This window comes from Cyclopterus lumpus, chromosome 14, assembly GCF_009769545.1.
Source record: "Cyclopterus lumpus isolate fCycLum1 chromosome 14, fCycLum1.pri, whole genome shotgun sequence".
Classification (NCBI taxonomy): domain Eukaryota; kingdom Metazoa; phylum Chordata; class Actinopteri; order Perciformes; family Cyclopteridae; genus Cyclopterus; species Cyclopterus lumpus.
Genome location: NC_046979.1, coordinates 19,948,743 through 19,968,361, shown reverse-complemented (window position 1 = coordinate 19,968,361; position 19,619 = coordinate 19,948,743). Strand labels below are relative to the sequence as shown.

At 45.8% G+C, this 19,619-nt stretch overlaps 1 protein-coding gene across 2 annotated transcripts in view; it reads right to left on the bottom strand.

The window, feature by feature from the left end:
- Positions 1-2,355: 2,355 nt before the first annotated feature.
- Positions 2,356-19,619, bottom strand: part of uvrag (UV radiation resistance associated gene) — a 78,251-nt gene continuing 60,987 nt past the window's right edge. For both annotated transcript variants that reach the window (XM_034550189.1, XM_034550188.1), the window contains exons 14-15: positions 12,542-12,633; positions 2,356-4,675 (exon numbers count right to left, since the gene is read on the bottom strand). In XM_034550189.1, the coding sequence (XP_034406080.1) occupies positions 3,883-4,675; positions 12,542-12,633 (885 nt within the window). In that variant the 3' untranslated portion in view covers positions 2,356-3,882. The remainder of the gene's footprint in view (positions 4,676-12,541; positions 12,634-19,619) is intronic.

Here is a 19,619-nt window from a genome sequence, read left to right as displayed (position 1 = left end):
CACATACACACATCGTGGTGTTAAGCCCAGAGGCCCGGTCGGAGACAGCCAGCGGCGCTGGTTTGGCCGGTGTGTATTTTGCGAGGTGCCTGTGATGATGAACAGTACAGCAGACTGTACGGTGCAGCCGTGCTGAACTCTTTTAAACCTGAGCACTCAGAAAATATGAAGATGGCTTTGCGAGTAAGGAAGTAAGGCCTGCTTACTCTCACTCTCGATGCCTCGGTTCTCGTTCTCGTAAACTTTAAAACTACAATAACAACCTGCAAACTGTCAGCATTTCAGGCCGCGCACCTGTGAGCAGGCGCTCGCATGCTGCCGCTCCCCTCGGGAGCAGGCCCGCCTTCCACGATGGCACAAATGTCCCGTCTCTCTGTGGTGGACATGAAATACAAGTCCCAGAAGGCCGAGCGCCGAGGCCCTCAAGACACCTGTAGGGGCTGAGCTGTGAGAGAAGACAGTGTGCAGTGGAACACTGAGAGCTTATAGGAGCAGGAAGCTGCACCAAACGACACATTCACCAGTCATCCGCATTGTTGAAACGGGGACGACTATGACGAGCCCAACAGGTGCCTCAAAAGAATAAGACTTTATTGCCATGAGAAATGGGCCAAAATATAATGAGTGGCCAAACATGATCTGCCTGAAACAACCAGGCGGAGATGTGGATTACAAGGACGCTCGACACTTCACGGTTTCCTGGTGCTTAATGGGAACACATTGATACACTACACGGTACTACCACTGGAAAGGTTTGGTTAGACTGCAGACGGGTTTACTTCAAGCACAGTACGGTGAGTCACATGTTCAACCTTGTGTCCATATGAGTCCCACTAAAGGGAACAGGGCTTTAACCCGTTCTGCCCGACTGGCTGAAACAGCTCCAGTAGTTGTTCAAAGCTGAAATAATGTGATTAATCTGGAATAAACCGGGGCCCCTGTGGGCGTCATTAAAGTTTCATCTAGTCGAATGAATATAATAAATGTGATGTAACTGGCCTCAATACAAAAAAGCCACAAGTTACTCCTCCACAGTACACATTCATTATAGACGGGGCTTAAGACGTTACTTACCATGTTGAGATTGAAGCTTTGTCTAAAGTCTTTCTGAACTTCTGAACTCCATTTTATTCCCCATGTTAATAAACAGGGACACAGCACATCTCTTAAAAGGTAAATAAAGAAGCAGTCAAGCACACTGACACAACTGGAGCCGCATGCAAAATAATTCAAAAGGGACGGACGAGCACATAGAAATGTGTTAAAGATTAAGAGCCCAATACCTGCCAGATTAATGCGTCTCAGGCGGTTCCAAGGAGGAAGCACCTGGAGGCTTCATCCCCACCCAGGTCTCTGACAGGATGCTAAACTATAAACCTATAAACACATCAGCTCTGGTGAAACCAACGTATCGGTTGTTTATGCACCATCACAACAACATGAAATACAGTTAGCGGTCCAACCACAGGTGTTTCACCTGATTGGATCTCATGTCAGGGCTGTGCTGGTGTGTTCAGGGCCGCTTGCACTTTCACGGGCCTTTTAACACTGGAGACCTATTTGATTTGACACAGCGGTAAAAAAGGCACAGGTGCAATTATTGATGGATTCCTAATGGCTGCTTCCATTATTAACATTACTAGTTACACCTGCTCCTGTGCCACGACATGTCTGCCGTGCACAAAGGTACTCTGCGCAAAGGATTGTGGGTCAGAGGAGCCGGAAAAGCATGCCGGTCGCATACTGCAAAATGTGAACCGGGTGCAGGAGGACACCTTGGTATTTTTTTGCATTTGACACACTACGTATTGGGACATATTTCATTGCCTTCTGGCCCACTAGATATTATGGCAGCATGGGTACTGGACCACAGTTAGATGACCACCATAGCAAACAGGAGTTCTCAGCATTAGCATTTAGCTCAAAGCAGCGCAGAGCTGCTAGCTAACATACACTTTATGGTTTCAAGTGTTGGATTTCAATTCAAACCAGATGTATTTTTAGTTTAGGGTAGGATTTAAATAGATTTCCATATCTAGTCTCATTATTTACCCAATGTCTTCCTCATTGCAAGTATTTTGTTACAATTTGTACAAATATATATTTCATGAAATCTTAGGAGGTCAAAATTAAACCAAATTATGATTTTACATTTTCTACTACCTTTCATTTGCAAGTGTTGAATGTAAAAAACAATTACTGTATATTCGGTTTCCAGGAGCAACTGGAATTTTGTCCATTTTCATACCATTTTAAACTATCATATCCTCCATGTGCCACACATTCATTGTAATTGGAACCACCTCAAAGTAAAAGTTAAACACATCGATACAAATGTAAATGGGGCGACATCCATCCGTGCCATTGGACTGCAAGTCTTTAATAACAAAAAAGAAAAGAAAAGAAAAACACCCCTCCATACAAAAGTATCTGTACATGGTCGCTTACTGAACTGTATAGCATTTTATGGAAATGATAGAACATGGTTCATATTTAGCTTTGAATACAGTACTCAACAGTCAGCAAACCACAGTACTGGACCTGCAACACAAAGTGGGCTGCCGGTGTCCTGCAGGTGTCGAGTCCATCGATGTCATGGCGGGCGATGCAAAGCGGTTGTCCGTGACAACGGTCATCAGTCTAACATTTGACAACATTAATGAGCGACATCCCATGTGAGTGGTGAACATGAAAATAATGGTTGATTTCCTTTGAAAACAAAGCGCACGTAATTGTTGGGAGACATAAATAAAGCAATAATTGAATACCAGTGCAAGAAAGCATTCAGAACGTGAAGACGCGGGACGAAACTAAATCACAGACACATTGGGATACTAACACCTACAGCGCAGCCTGAGTGAGACGTTCCAACAGAACACGCACACAGATTTACATTTGGGGTTTACTGATTATGAGACTCAGTGGACGTAACATGAACATTAATATCGATAGGGTATGTTAAAATTGAAAAAAAAAAATAAAAAGAGAAAAATGGAGGACATGGACAGAACAACAATTGCACCATATCCCTGCCATGTGCCGTGAGCACCAACCTCCTCTAAAGACCTGAAGGAGAGACTCGACTCCCGTGTGGAGAATGGCGGTGTGGGTTAAACCATCGGCGGAGGGGGGGGGGGGGGGGGGGATATCTCATTGGGGCTTTCACCTCACTTTGTGGCGGCAAAATCCTGCCAGGTTCAAAGGTCATCGGTGGGATCACTTGCCACCTTACTGCGGTTGCATGCTAATCTGAAGCCCCGACACACGCGTGTACACAACACCTCCTCGCACCCTGAAGGAAGGCTCGGGATGCGTCCAAACCTTTTCCTCTTACTGGGCGGCCAAAGGTGTGAGTGCTGGGACAGCGGGCTCGATTCGCTTTGATAAAACTGCTGGTTGCAACCATTCTCGAAGTGGGTTTTAGAACTGACAAATTAAGCTGCTGCATTGAAACTGAAAGGCTGCACTGAGTTTGGACGTGAATCTTAAATGCAGGTGGTGTTTTGTACAAGAAGTTGAGTGCTGTGATTGCAGTAAGGCTGGAAAACAAAGTGTGAGTGATACACATATGGTCCCCCAGTTATGGAATAAACAGACTGCAATAACTGCCACTAACTCTTTAGTTAACACGAAAACTGTCTGAATCCCATCCATTGTTAAAAAATATATTAATGCTGCCATCAAAAATAAAAGGGAAGCTCGCTGTCCCAATACCTGCACTTTTAACTGCATTTCATTTGAAAGATTACTATGGAAATGTGTACAATAAGTGCAAATTGGTCGTTATTCCAGAATAGCTCATATGATTTTTGATGCTGCGAAAAGCAGCTTTCCTCATGTCCCTGCCTTGAGTTTTGGCCACGCCTCCCTCTCTAGTCCACCTCACTTATCAGAGTTCTTGCGCGGCCTGCGGAAGCTGGACATGTTCTCGTTTAGTGCATAGATGCGCCTGGAGAACTCCTCAAAGCCGGCGACGTCCAGCTCTCCCAGCACCTGTTCGTCACACTCCACGGCTACCGCGTGGTCCACAGGGATGCACCGGTAGTCTTCCATCTGGGCCTCGTCCGCCAGCCCTAAACCCAACCCAACCCCCATCCCCAGGCCTAAACCGGTGGCCTCCGTGCCCATGATCTCCTCGGCTTGCTCCACAGAGCAGCGCAGCTCCGGGACCAGGCTGACAGGCCCCGGTACCAAAGAGCCGTTTATGGCGCCCGTGTGCTCGCTAGTTGGCACACTTTCCTCAACGGTCTCCTGCACTGTAGAAGAGTCGGGCGCGACGGTGCTGCTGGGCGGTAGCTCCTCCGTCTCTTCTTCTTTATCTTCTTCGGTGTAGAGGCTTCTGCGTCTTTCCGCCTCCACCGCCGTCTCCCCGCTCTCCGTAGTCTTGGCCAGGTTAAGAGAGGCCATGCCGGCATCGAGGGAGGAGGATAGTTGTTTGGGTGAAGGCGAGGGGGAGGGTGGGGCAAGGCCAACCGGGGGCTTCTCCTCACCCATGGCTGTGTTGTAGCTGGGTGGAGGAGTCGGCTTGTACTTGTCGGCCTCCGAGCTCGCCCTTTTCCTCAGGCCTCGGTCTGGGGAGCTGGTGTGGCAGGGGAAGCCTATCTCTGAGGCAGCAGACACGCCGGGCTGAGACTTGGTCGGCACTGGGATGGAGCTTGAGACATGGTGTCTGTCACTGTGAGGAACAAGGACAAAGAGAGACGATACATGTTTAAGGACACACCGAAAAAGCAATGACAATCTAACTACTTCTAAGTGTGGAATCAAACTCCAGACACGACTTAGTCTGGATTTGTTTTATTACGGTCGGCAACAATCTCCACAGCCAACGTAACAGCCTGGGAGTCAAATGAGACACCCAGTCTCTATTTGGAACAGGCTCTCCATAGAGCTCACCCTTCCACCTAAAGCACTTAACTCCATTCCCCTGGTCCAGGAGTACAACAGCTGCAGCTCTTTGCAAATCACTCCGACTTACAACATTCAGAAAACATTTGTGCATCCTGCGAGACTCACTTTATGAGTGGAAGTGCGGAGCAGGCGTCCACCCAAGAATTTCAGACATTTACCACTTCAACAGACAACAGACTCAGGATTTGGGGACACGCTGCTTGGCCCCAGTACAGGAGCCATAAATTGACTTAAATGGGAGCCTTACGGCCTTCTGCAGATTGGCCGGGGCCAAAATCAAAAGGACTACTTAGTGCGGCGCTTAGCGTGGCCATTCCACTGTGTCAGGAGCCGAGGCACTGTACTGTTGGGGTCAGAGGTGAAGCGGGGCCTCCCTGTGCGCTCAAGAGCTGTATGTGTGAGGACAGATCTCTGCTTTATTCAATTGGACATGCAGTTAAAATGGATGTCCTTGTGCATTTTCTCCTGCAGCGTCTTTATGTAATGTGGACTAGCTCGCTGCCTGATGGACAGTTCCACCACCAAACACATGACAGCTTGTAAAAAGGGGCCTGACCTTGACCCTAAGCAGCACCGTGCCGAGGTGGTCCTGACAGGGTTCACAGGCGGGACAAGCTTGTCTAGCTTTAAGGGAAACTTGTCAAACGCCTGTGATACAGTAAGTGAGAACCATTCACGGTCGGTCCTAAGGTGCAACGGTAACAAGGTGTAAACACTGGATGACATTTAAGCTAAGTGGAGGCATACAGATGAACATATCGGCCCGTCAGCCGAGGTCAGCGTGAAGACAATAAAGGTTTTGGGTAAGACTTGGTGCTGTGAGAGGATTCCTATTAAGGGGGCACAACAGGAGATGGACTGTGCTTAACTTGGCAGCGCATATCCATCAAAACACATCATTTAATACGAGCGGCTTTAGCTTGCCCACCACTCTGCAGCGAGGCCTTCTGGGGCTAAATGGAAACAATGTGCTCTTTAACACCTAATTTGATAAATGTAAGAAAAGAAAGAATGAACGATTTGCCATCTCAGACACTTATCTGTGACTTTCCAAATAAAACCATCGTGGGCGTTCTGAAAAGAAATTAAAATAATTCTGATTCGGTAGAAGGGAAGAAAGACGGATGTCATGAGAAGTCAATTATCATTTAATTAAGTGGAAAATGTGATTCAGGATCTTTGAAACACAATGCAGGTTTGGAAACCAGAGACAACTGGTACTGAGTGAAAGGTTTACAGTTTCCTATCATTTATAATAAGCTAATAAGTGACTACTACATATTTAATGGTCTTTCAGCATGATTGGGTGGCTTTGATTTGAATTATTATCAGCCATTTTCTTCCATTCCCGCCTCCAGCTGGCTCTCTAATATGATCCATTTGGTCTGATTGTAGCTAATGTATTTCTGACACTGGCAGAAAAATCACTTGGTCATCACACCAAGTCGTTTGTATAATGAGGAATTTTGTATTTGGACCGTGTTATTTGGTTCCGCTCAGTTTCTATGTTTGGCCTACTTTTACTCTATTATTTGTGTCAAACAGTGCAGCGGTGTGTGAGTAACAGAGGAAACTGTGTGTGTCGTGAGGACTTCAGCCAAGCTAACCTCTGGGAAGTCGTAACGTTTTTTTTCCCCCTCTTGAAACATTTTTACTATATCGATGACATGTTTTTTTTTAATGTGGGCAATTAGGCGACACATGTATGGCCACTGTGAGCATGTGGGCTGATTAAGGTTGCTGGGAAGACACACGTCCTAATGTTGTTTGGAGAAGCTGGAACTCCGACAGGCCAAATCCTTAAGATTGCATGAGCCAACTGTGTCTTGTTGACATTCTCGGTGCACTGTGTGAGATTTTTCATATCCTTGATAAACATTTACTCTGTTCCCATTGTGACATTTCCTTCTCCTTGCATGAATTATTATATTAAGTATTCCTTAAACTGCTTTTTGAAAAGTGGTAGAATAAAGTTAGGGACGATAATGTGTGTCTGTCTGTTAATTCACTTCTTTGGTCCAGACTGAACCATCTCAACACATATTGGATAGATTGCCATGAGACGTATATTCATTGTCCCCACAGGATGAATCCTACTACTTCGTTGATCCATTGACTTTTCAGGTCAACGGTTTCACTTCTCTAGTTCAATCTCAACATCTACCAAATGGATCGTCAGAATATTTGGTTGAGGATGAAGCCTAAAGACTTTGGTGATCCCCTGAGAGGTTGAAGAGAGATACACGTTTCTAAAACATTAGCAGAGTATGTTAGCACATCATTCACTAGCGTTAGCAATTAAACGCTACGCTAGCTACTTGAGAGGTACTGATCGACTACATACGCCCCGCTATACAAGAACAGTGCTGCCCCTTAATTTAATTGTATTCCGTCTCGATTGACAGGTTCACTTGTAGGCTTCAGATTCTATCTTCATACGTGTAACCCGTTTCCACTGCTGAATCACTTTGACATCCTGGATATATCATTTAGACGCTTATTGTACACCCTTCCGTTTCCTTTTCATTCTCCCTTTTTCCAAAAATGTGATAACATTTATTCAGGGTGTGCAGTTGATGACAGTGTGGTCTCCATGGTAGCTCTGACAACTTGACAGATAAATCAGCAGGGGGCGGAGCTTAGTGAAAACATGTCAATACTTTGGAATTAATACTTGCAAGACTAATGATGAAGCGATTGGCCTCAGCTGTAGGACACATACTAAACACCAAACTAAGGCGGTGAACATGGTAACCATTACTCGTGAGCATTTAGCTCCGAGCACCACTTTGCCAAAGTGCAGCCTCACCGTTCTGCTCCAGTGGCTGCAGACTCGTAGTTTTGTTGAAATAAATTAAATATCCACTGTCAGTGTTCTGTGGAGACTTCACTCACTCCTGATCCGTTGCCAGGCATCCCAGAGTCATGACACATACATTAATTGATGCCCGCTGAGTTAGATGCTGTGGCTCACTAGCAGTAGTTATTGAGCATGCAATGATGTTATTGGGTGCGTCTTTAGCATTCCTCATCCCATAAGTGTGCTTAATGTGTTCAACTTTCTGCCGCAATGGCAACTACAATTACTCTATCAGTAATAATGCAGAAAGATTAAATAACCTATTCTATTCATTTGATGAAATTACCATCCATATGTCTACTATTAAAAAGAAAGGAGCTTCACAATAGAAGGCTCAGATTTCAAACTTTCTGTGCAGCTTGGACTTGGTCTGAGGCTTCGTGACAAGCAAAGTGAATTCATAACAGCAGCTTGATATACCATACTGATGGGAAAAAGGCCTGTTGCTCATCCAAAGAGTTTGATTCACAGCTGCATAGTGATGGGCTCCTTCCACTGGTAGCTACCCACTACAGTTAGTCTGTAAACTGCTCCATCAGCCAGACAAAAGCTTCACTGCACACTGTAGATGCTGCTAAGATGCCTGTGCCTGAATCATCGAGCAGAAAACCTGACATGCCGAGCCAGAAATAGCCATAATTCCTTTTCTCCTTTTCTCTTCCTTTCCACCGCTGATGTCAAACCTGGCATATTTCAGGCCGACTCAGGAATTTAGTAAGCCAGGACTTTTCAATGTCCAACCCCGGGACAGGCTTCACAACATTCTCCTGTGCATATCAGAACTCTGCTAAGGAGCCGCGATGTTGAGCCAAAATCAACAACGGCAGATAAGATTTGTCCGTTTGATGTGGTTTAGGGAAATCCCCGTGAAACTTAAAGCGCAAACATCACTAAGAATTCGATATGCGCTGTGGTGGAAGCTACGTTTTCTTTTTGCTTTAACAGGGCAGCACTTATTGACTGTCTGGCCTCTGAAGACAGGCACTCACCACAGCGCAGCATGAGCAACACGATCAACACGATCAACACGATCAACACGATCAACACGATCAACACGCTCACAATATCAATAACTATGGTTATAACAACAATGAGACTTTTGTAAGTTGCATATTATTCTTTGTACCATGTATCCAGGGACGACTGCCTTTAGAGCAATGCTCATTCATGTGTACTGTCCACTGTTAATTAAACAAATACATAGGCTGTGTGTGTGTGTGTGTGTGTGTGTGTGTGTGTGTGTGTGTGTGTGTGTGTGTGTGTGTGTGTACACTAAATATGAAGCTACAGCCTGGTTATCGCCTGGAAACATAGGAAGACTGGAAACAAAAGGGGAACAGCCAGCCTCGCTCTGTCCAAAGGTAACAATGTCCCTACCGGCACCGCTACAGCTCACGATTAAACAAACAAGATATGATGTGCCAATGTACACATGGTGCAACAACGACAACACATCTTTTATTGTGCACAGCGACTTCCTGTCCTGCTACCGGTCTTTACGCTATGCTAAATGTTGAACCGACTTAGTAATTGATAAAGAAAAAGCTTGGGATTACCAGTATTCTACACGCCGTTTGAGTGGCGCAAAAATGTTCTAATAATATCCATGCCATTTGTCAAATTTGAGAAGGTAAAAAAAAAAGAAAAAGAAAGATATCATGTAATAGTAATGTACACCTGTGCTTGGTGAGAGAAATGGAAAATGGCATTAATATTCCCAACGGATAAGGAGGAAGTGGTGTTTGGAGTGTAGCTTTACAGAATATCACATGAACAGGGAAAAAGAAAATATCCTTGATTAATCCTTCCAAACAACCATCCGCTATTAAGTAAATATAATAAATATGAATAAATATAGTAAATCCATAGGGCACCTGTCGGGGTTAATGTACCTTGAAAATGCTTATTTTAGGTATATAAATTCTAGATTATCTCCTTTTATCTTTCTGACGAGGCTGCAGGTAAACGGTTTTGGTTGAACCTGCCCGGCCAGGAGCACGGCCACACCCTGTCCCCTCCCTCCCCCGTACGTAGCCCTGCTTCCAGGCACCGGAGCGGGATTAGGGCCCCGTGAACCTCGGCCAGGCTGTCAGCGGATGCGGAGCGGCAAATGGCAGCATATTGAACGCGTTTGCTTTGATCTCAGCAGACTGTACAGTTAACAAAGAATTGGTTTCTGGTGACCGTCTCTGTCTGCCTCTGGATTATAGATTCGCAATTTTCCGTGTGTCTTATCCTTCAACAAGATAAAAAATATATATATATATATATATATTCCAGCAGAGGGTTAGGGTTATGATGTGTTTCTGAGACAGTACTGTTTGGAAATGTATAAAGATATGATCAGCAGCTCACCAGACGAGCATCATATAGCTCACTGCACAACGGACATTGTGGTACACCTTTTTCATTCGCACATGCACCCAGCTTTTCATCTCCATATAATAGTATAAAATGTTCAAGATGAGCCCGCTATGCCCTCCTGTGGGTCTTGGCGTGTTGGGGCTCTCCCTGCAGACTGGATGCATGCTGAATTAGTTCTATATGGAGGGAGGAACTGTTTCCAAATGTGCTCTGGAACCGTAGCCCTTGGTCATATCCTTCATCACATCATCCTTGTTTGCGAAGAAAAGAGGTGGCAAGGAGGGATGGAGGAAGCAGAGTGGTCTCTCTCTCTCTCTCTCTCTCACAGTCTATAAGGTAATTATCTGCAGCTGCCATGCAGCTTTTCTTTTTAATGCATCCATATTTCATGAGTTGGGTCCCAGTGCTGGAAATTGTGTCTGAATGTAGTCTTTTTCGCAAGGGGGCGAAAGACAGACTGGAAGGGATATTGGCAGGAAAAGTGAAGAAGTGTGAAGAAAGATCAATGCTAATCCTCCTTATTACAGGAAATTATGAAACGGTCTCATCCTCACCTGAGTCTTTCAGTTAGACGCATGGTCTTATGATGAGAGGTTTTTCAATATAGGAGCATATTGATACATGTTTTAGTTGTTGCATATGACAAGTAGCTAAGCAGACTACTGTCCGCCTCATATTTAGCATACAGAAACGAGTGCTAATCTAACTTCTTGGTAAGTAGGCAGATTCACGTTTTCCCCCCACGTTGAACTATTCCTTAAATCTTTCCCCTGAGGGGCTCCTCGTGCCAGCGACTGATCTCAATGTATGTTTCAGAAGCTCAGTGGTGATCGTGAAAGGCCGCTTCTTGATTCTCAGCTTCAGAGTAGCTGTCGCTCCTGTCCCTGTGGTCTCCTTGTCGTACATGGAGGGTGGCTGTGGAGAGCCCCACACACACACACACACACACACACACACACACACACACACACACACACACACACACACACACACACACACACACACACACACACACACACACACACACACCAGGCTTAGCGAGCCTATGCTTTCATCTCATCTATCTTTGGGCCCTTCCACTTCCCATTAAGGGGGGGGGGGGGGGGGGGGGGGGCTGATTTGAGAACTCAGGCTTTTCATGGCTTCTTTCCTTTCAAAACAAAAGATTATTCAATTAATGTGTGTAATACACATTTTCCCCTTTGCTGACCCCGGCAGAGGAGTGGAGATCAAAGACAGCTTTCTCTTTTATAGGGCAGTGGAGCTGAAGTCGGACGCAGACCGACTCGCGGGTTCTAGTGAAGGGTTACTCACAGGCCATAAGCCTGTAGAAGGAGAGGGGCAGAGATCTAAGCATTCCACTTCAGGGGGACAAAGTGGCTGCTGCAAATCTCATCAAGCACTTCTTTTTCTTTTAACAAGTGGAGGCACCGATAGTGTGCAGAGAGGCGCTACATCGCTACAAAGGCGAAGTCGGTCGCATTCTTAACCTAATACACCCATTTGATTTGTGCTGAGTCAGACCAAACTTATGTTATCAGTACAGTTCTTACTTACACTAGAACAATTAAAGAAATTGCAAAGCCGGGTGTCAATACATAATGCATTCCTATTGAGTAACTTGCTGTGGCGAATGTGAACACCAGTCACACAATAACAGCGAAGGAGGCAGTGGGAGACCAGCGATTCTGTGCTATGTGGGGCAAAATGACTTGAAGAGAGCACAGATAACAGCTTCAGTTCCCCGTAGGAAAAGGCTGTTTGCTGGCAAGGTGAAGTGGTGAAAGTATTCTAACACGGACATATATATTCTTTTTTTAAGTAGATAAAATAAGTCCACAGCAGGACATTGCTGATGCTTCTTTCTGTTTCTACAAACTCCATCAACTGTATGCACTGAGTACGGAGAAGTACTTCATATAACCCTGCTTCAAAAAAAAAAAAAGGTGTACTATCCCTTTAAAAGAGGTATTTCATGTCTCAGTTTGTGAGAGGAGACCTCAAGATGTGGACTCTTTTTACACCTTGCAAATCCAAACAGGACTAGTTTGAAAGCGCTTAAAATCCTCCAACAAGCACATTGAAAAATATTGAGCCATTATTTATGCTAAATTATAATTGATCTATTTTTGTCTTTCAGTTGGTTGGGGGTTGGCGTTATGGTGTGTTGGCAAGGGATTGTTATTAAAGTGGTTAGGGAGGAACAGATTCCGTTTTGATGAAGGAAATAAGTGAAATTATGACATAACACACATGATGACATAACACACATGATGACATAACACACATGATCGATTGGTGAAGAGATTGAGCATGTCCCATTATTTTAAAAGGCAGATTCATACTCATACATAAATCCTTCTGGCTTCAACATCTGGAGGTGCAAAGTGTCGTTCTGATTCTCACCATCGGACGAGCAGGCCGTGCTCCAGAAAGTTCTTCAGGTTGGGTAGTGTCTGCTGCAGGTCCGGGGTGGTCAAGCCGTGTTGATATCTCAGCTGCAAGACAAGGGAACACACACCGCGTCATTAACCTCAAACAACCTACCGCGTCGTGCATCCGTCAGCCTTACGCATATAACGTGCGGCGGGCTGGCGCTGCAGCCAATATCTCCGACACGTGTGCACATTCTCCGTGTTTGGGTGTCGCTCAGGAGAAGAAAGAAATACCACCTACAGGAGAGGTCTGAAGCCGACATTCTTTCGCCATGATGCGTTCTTACTCTCCCCCTGATCGGACCATTACTCATCTGGACACACAATGGGCATCCTTCCCTGATAACAGGCATGCGCGCTAATATGTAAGGTGTGTGGAAAGACAGGGGATGAGATGCGGGTGGCGAGGAAGAAAAAACCCACTGTTAAAACATCTGGACAAAATGGTGCAGAGCGAGAGAGAGAGAAACCCCGTTATGTTCTCCCATGATCTCTCCCTCACTCGTCTGTGGATCAACATCTAAATTTGGCCTAGAATGTTCCCTCCCTCGCACCACAGTGCTTTATTTCATGATGATAGAATCAAATCCAGTGATTTCTTTTTTACTTTATAAATAGAAGAAAAAAGAAAACAATAAGGCCACCTTGAAACTCCAGCTCTCGGTGCCAGAAATGTCTCCTCCAACAGTTGAACAATGTCACAGCGAGACAGCTCGTGTCCTAAGGAGTTTATTTAACCTACATTACTGAACAGCAGAGGAGAATCACACCGCACGTCCGGCGTATATCCCTGAGATCACACACACACACACACACACTGACATCTGTTTCATTTCCACGGCAACCACCCTGCTTTAAAAAAAAATGTTAAACACACTTTTGATGAAGAGATGCGGCGCACATGACTCCGAAACATCACTCATCAAGGATGACTGCTTCTTTGTGTATGCGCACATAATGGATGAGTGGCAATGTTAGAGGACTTACAGAGAAATACATCTTTGAGCCTTCGAGGGGCAAAGGTCACATTTCCCCGTTTTTCATTGAAAAGTTTAGGAAAAGACAAACGACTTTCAGGGTATCTTCAGCCCCCAAAACCCATCCATACCTTTCCTTGTGGTAATTGCCATACTATTCTGCTGTAGTGGCTCTGGTAAAGCTTGACTAATGGCGAGAGGTGTGGCATAGGATGGAGCACTCAAAGGCCATGCGTGTCAACTTTGAACTCCACATAGAAATCCCATTTGGTCTGAATGGCTGCCAGGATAACGTGTACACTGTGCAGTATGAACGGTGCAGTGTATGCATGACATTCAAGGATTCAAGGATTAGTTATCGTCATCATGCAACACAGGGATGCGCAACTAAATGCAGTTGAAGCCCAAAAACATGACTAAACACAAAACGGAAGTGCATTCCTGTGGTGCATTTTATTTTATTTTATTTTAAGACACTTCTCTGGGTAGATAACATGGCCGCCATCTTAAAAACTCAACAACAGGAAAACATTGGCCATCAACTCTGACTGTGTTTGAGCACCAAGCATCATGATGTAAACACAGAGTCCACCTCCTCTCGTCCCACCGGAGTCCTGATGTGCGCTCATCAAGTGACGCTTGAGTCGGGGTGAACGTTGGATCCAGGTCTCTGTGAAGACGTGGGCTCAACATTATTTTATCCATCCCATTTTCCTGCAACCGGACACCAGACAGCCAGGAGCATGCTGGGTAATGTTCTGTCATATGCCGCAAGTGCTCCAGTAATAATAATAATTATCAATTCTGTATCAATGTTCCAATGTGTATGTGTGTGTGTGTGTGTGTGTGTGTGTGTGTGTGTGTTCTGGCCTTAAATGCACGATCATGACAGTATCGGAGGAAAACTTTATCAAAAGAAGCTCAGATGGAGGGAGTGGGTCAAGGGTTAGTCGCCACAAAAAACCCAGATGGTGATGGAACTGTCCAAGACCTGTGTGAAACAACAAGAGATCCATTCATGGCTCGGACTGAACCTCGGGGTCTGACCAAATGACGGCTCTGTGCTGTCCACAGGGCCAGCTGAACGGAATTGGGTTTAAAGTGGTGGGCCAAGATCAATAACACCACCAGTTTAGAAACACACAGAGCATAGCAACATTGGGCTAGAGTGGGGGGGGGCTTGCTTGTTCTGTGGCCAGATGCAAAAAAAAGGGAAAATCCAAATCTCATGCATATTTTAAGGTTACGGTCTAGAGAGTATAAATCAGAAATCGAGAATTGGATATGAGCAAAGCATAAATATTATGGCTTCAGCGAAGGTAAACCGGGTTCACTGGACATGCTGTATGCTTTCTTTAATTCTCAGTCGGAAGGCGTGAAAAAAATGCTATCTATAAATTGCATTACTCGCCTTGAGCCCTGAATTGTGTGCATTGGTCTCCTGTCAGACGCATAGTGTGGCTATGTCCCATTACACGGCTGTCAGAGAGAGACTGTGTGTGTGTGTGTGTGTGTGTGCCTGTGTGCGTGTGTCTCCTATTGTCTCACGTGAAGAGATGTTACCGAGCTCGCAGCATATACCTGAAACTGGATATGGGTGAAGACAGGAGGGTGATGGGTGACATCATTGACTTCATCACCATGCAGCTCGCTTCGGCATTAAAAATAGAGTCCAGGACTCCTCATGATGTATGCCTCCGTCAGGCCGGCACGGAAGAAATGGAAAATTGTGCACGTTCACTCGGGCTTTTGCTAAATCTCTGCCAGTGGGCACCAACAACACCTGAACTAAGTGTCTGGTTGGCAGCGGTGCAGAGCCGCCGGCACCGGGTGTCTGTGCGATGAGTTGTGTTAAACACATTCAGACAGTTTGGAATAGTGCAACCCCTAAAGCCGACCCAGCGCTCAGCCAGCCAGACACTATCAATATTCATAAACTGGTCTGGCCCTCCCTGGTGGAAGCTGCGTTAAGTGTTCCCCTCAGAGCGGCCTTTCACGTGTATATATATACGTGTTGCTCATGGCCTTCAGCTTGGGAAGGGCTATATCCTGGACGCTGAAAACTTCAAATTCCACCCCCCCCCCCACATCATCTCCGAGCAGAAAAACATTAGTGACATTTGAGGGAAAAGAGAGGAAACGTGTGAGGCGGCCTAAAGAGATAAAAGCTGGTTGTCATTTGTCAATTGTCACCGCCATGAAGGTTTTGACTGTACGATGGAAACAAACAGCTGAGCGGGGAAAGGGTGTAGATCCTGGCTCTGTACACCCACACTTGCCTGTGGGAGTGTGTCGTAACTGATATGAGGCAATGTGTTGAATGAGGTGAACCACAACTAATTGATTTCCGTTGCACCCAACAGGAATAAAAACGGAGATTTGTGATGGATGTCCTGGTCAACGTGATCCCTATTAGCGAAAGAAAATAAATGTTCATGCAGATCACCCTCTAATGGACCATACGCTAAGCCCCGCCCCTCGCTGCTATTCAATCAAGCTGTCAGAGCAACCTTGGAGCCCACACTGTCACTAAATGCACTCTCTGAATAAATACTTTCCAATTTTTTGGAAAGAAGCCATTTCAAAGAGAAGTAGACAGAAGGGTGTATAATATGTGTTTGAAGGGTAACCTCGAGGCAAAGTATCATGAGAGGAAAGCAAAACACGGAACAAAAATGTAAGTAACGTGAGCCTACCATAGCTCTAGAATGGTTTCCCATATGTTGTCATGTATGTAAAGACCCAAAATGAACACTGTAAGCTGACTACTTGAAGCATATTATTTAAACATTATTTGTATGGGAATGATTCTATCCCAAGCTTCTTGATCCATATAAGCAGCTGATTACTGTATCCGTGATCACTGTAAGTGGTTTACACTGTAATTTCTGAATCCGCGAGCCAGTGAAGGGAGAATTCTTATGCAAACACGGCAACGGGAAACAACCTCTGGGGGTTCCTAATTCAACAGCTCCAGACCAGATCACACAAATGGCTCAGAATCAGTCCACCTGAGACAGCTTGTCATTCCTCGTTTCCCTTTCATACATCACCGTGATGAATGCTGGCGGAGTCCTTTGCGCGTTCGTGCTTATGTGTACAGGAAGGGTGCTTTCAAGCTGCTGGCCACGGGCTTCTTTGTAATAGGGGCTAACCAGATCGTGGTGAGAAATTCCCAGGGCCCATTGAGAGGGGCTGAAAGTCGAGAGGAGTTGGCAGACGGGGGGACGGGGGGGCCTTTCCCATGATGACATCGTGAAACAGATCCATGCAGGTCTTCCCCCGTCGCTGCTCACACTTTTGTGTCTGGACACTCCCTTCTCTGTTTTGCTATTCTACAAACCCCATGCAGGGCTGTGGGGACTCCACAGCGTGCGCAGCAATCAGCAGGTACGATTGCGAAAAGGTTTGGTCCGAGCCTGTGTGAGAGTCTAGAGGATGAGCACTGCACTGAGCCAACACACATCTGAGAGTGAGGGGGGGGGGACGGGACTCAGCCTCACCTTTCTAGAAGATAAAGTAACAGTCCGAAGCAGCGGTGTAAACAGTCTCGGCCTGCCAATCCGCCGGAGCCACGACCGCACGTAAACACGCTGATGCTGACTACAGCCGGCGGGGGAACCGGTCCGTGCCAAGAAACCTGCTTGTTTGCCCCGAGCTCTGTGCAAAGGCTAAACAAACACGGCCCGTCTGATGCCACGTATCGCCGTATCCCCTGGGTTTGTCGGCGCTAATCACCCTCACATTAGGCCTGCGACTGTGGGCGGGCTGCAGGGAACTGTGAGGTTGATTGGCAATGAAGTGGCGTAGGAGGAAGGGCCCAAGGTAAAGAAAAAAAAAAGAAAGAAAAGAAAAGCCACTCGTCAGAGGCGGACATCCCAGCGGTTCCCCCGGTGCGCGTCATTAGCATCGTTTGACAGGCGGTCTTCCACCGTCGCTGGAGGAAAGGTCCGGTCCGTCTGGGACGCGGGGTGTTTTCACCAAGAGCGTTTCATGTGTCAAGAGGGTTAAAAGTCTCCATAATCAAACCCCGGAGTATCCTGTGCATGTCTGACCTGCATCATGGACTGTTACCCTGTGATTTATAATCAGCAGGCTTTTGTCCACTGGGGTAAAAATAGAAAAGCTTATTTTACAGAGAACATGGGTTTTACGTAGTCCCTGCGGGGGATAATCAGGGAACTCATTAGATATGACAGCTCGCTACAGAGGGGATAACCAGGTGTTCCTCCCTCCACCGTCCCTCTGGTCAAACTCTTGACTGGATACTTCTGCGGAGAGCGTGAGGTTGACACGGACAGAAGTCTCCAGACGTACACAGACCTCATATGTAGAGAAGTGGAGCTATGGGAGATAACCTGCCACTGACAATATTTCAGAGGCTTTGCCTGATTCACGAACAGCTTACATTCCAGAGAAGAAGAAGAAGAAAAAAGCTGTAAAAACAAATAATATAAGAGCCAAAACGATCCCACGGCGTAAGAAAACATCCTGCAACAAATTATGGGCGTCGGTGTGGACCCGTCGGTTGCGGTATCCCACTTGTCCCGTCGTTTCTATTGATCCGGACAGGAAATGCTATGGCGTCTGCATGCTTGGCTGTTAATTATGAAGCCGAAGCCAACGGTGTGCCAGAGATCTGAACGACCCCAAAACCAAAAAGCGGCAATACAATATTGAATAACAAGCAGTTGTTTTTTGTTTGAGCATCCATGGTGTCCTCTGGAGTCTTCCGTCTGGCACATGTAAACCACATACCCCACACAGGGCTCATGGTTTTTTTCATGTTTTTTTCCCCGATTACGCAGAAGGAGGTATTAACTTCGGCCAAGAATTTGCCTGCAGATGATTCCTTTCGCATTGGACTGCATGAGCTGAACTTCCCCGATTAAATCAGCGTGAGCATGTTCCGGTTTGAATCCTCTCATTACGCCCGTCTGCTCGTTTCCCTGCGACCGACTCACACAGTGGCACATCCATCCAATTACCTTACGTTCTTTTTGTTTACGGCTCTGCGAGCCACACATAAGCTCGGGGATCCTTGCCAGCAGCTCTGTTGCTGCCAAACTTGTGGAAGTCCGGCTCTGAAGGAGTAAACAACTCATTCACCTCAGCTGATCTGATTGGTGAGGACGTCCATCAGAAGGCCATATTTACAGACGCAGAGATTTTCTGTCTGATCTATTGTTTTGACGTTTCAATAAACAGTTTGACTTGTCCAGAAGAATTACAGCGCTGGCGTTATCTGTTGTGGCCTCACGTGTTCTTGTGTTACACAGTATATTTATTTTAGCCCAAAACCTACAGTATAACAGAACTATGCTCAACGATTGCTTTGAACATGGGAAACAAAACAATGAATTATTGTTGATTTCTCACCTCGCAGTCGAACCAGAAAGTGACAACTAGGAAATGGCTCTTTACAAACTTGAACTCTACTTTCCCCTTTGCAGTGTTTGTAGCTATGATGGAAATAATAATAGAAAAAAGCTTTGTGATCCACAATTTCTCCACAATTATGGATCTCTACATTCAAACTGTGAAGGCATATTTAAATAAGTAACAGATGCAAATAGTAGGGGTGGGAGGATGTAGGATTGTGGATCACGATAAAAAAGTGTATGATTGTACTTTCTGGTCTTATCAGCATCATCTTCATATGTATTTTGCTTTGTGTGCATTTCATGTATATTCCACAGGATCTCCTCGGAGAAGCTCTTTCTAGCTCACTGGTGGATTTGAAATGGTTGATTAAGTTGGCTCTCCAATGATTCCGCCCATCTGGCTTACTGTGGGCACAAGATGAAACTGGCTCTGTACAGCCTTCACTCATCCACTAAATAGGTTACAGTGAAATGTTGACCAGGACGCAGACGAAAACGGGCCGAAACGAAGCGGCTGCAGATGGGAGTTGTGACGCGAGTCGGAGGAACGATTGTAAATAAGTTTCACAGGAGAACGTGAGAATGAGATGTTTCCCCTCGCTGGGTATTTATAGCCATAAACTCGTTATTAACAGACCTCTTGTTTCTTGAAAGGCTCCGTATCGGACGACGGTAGGTGACGCCTCAC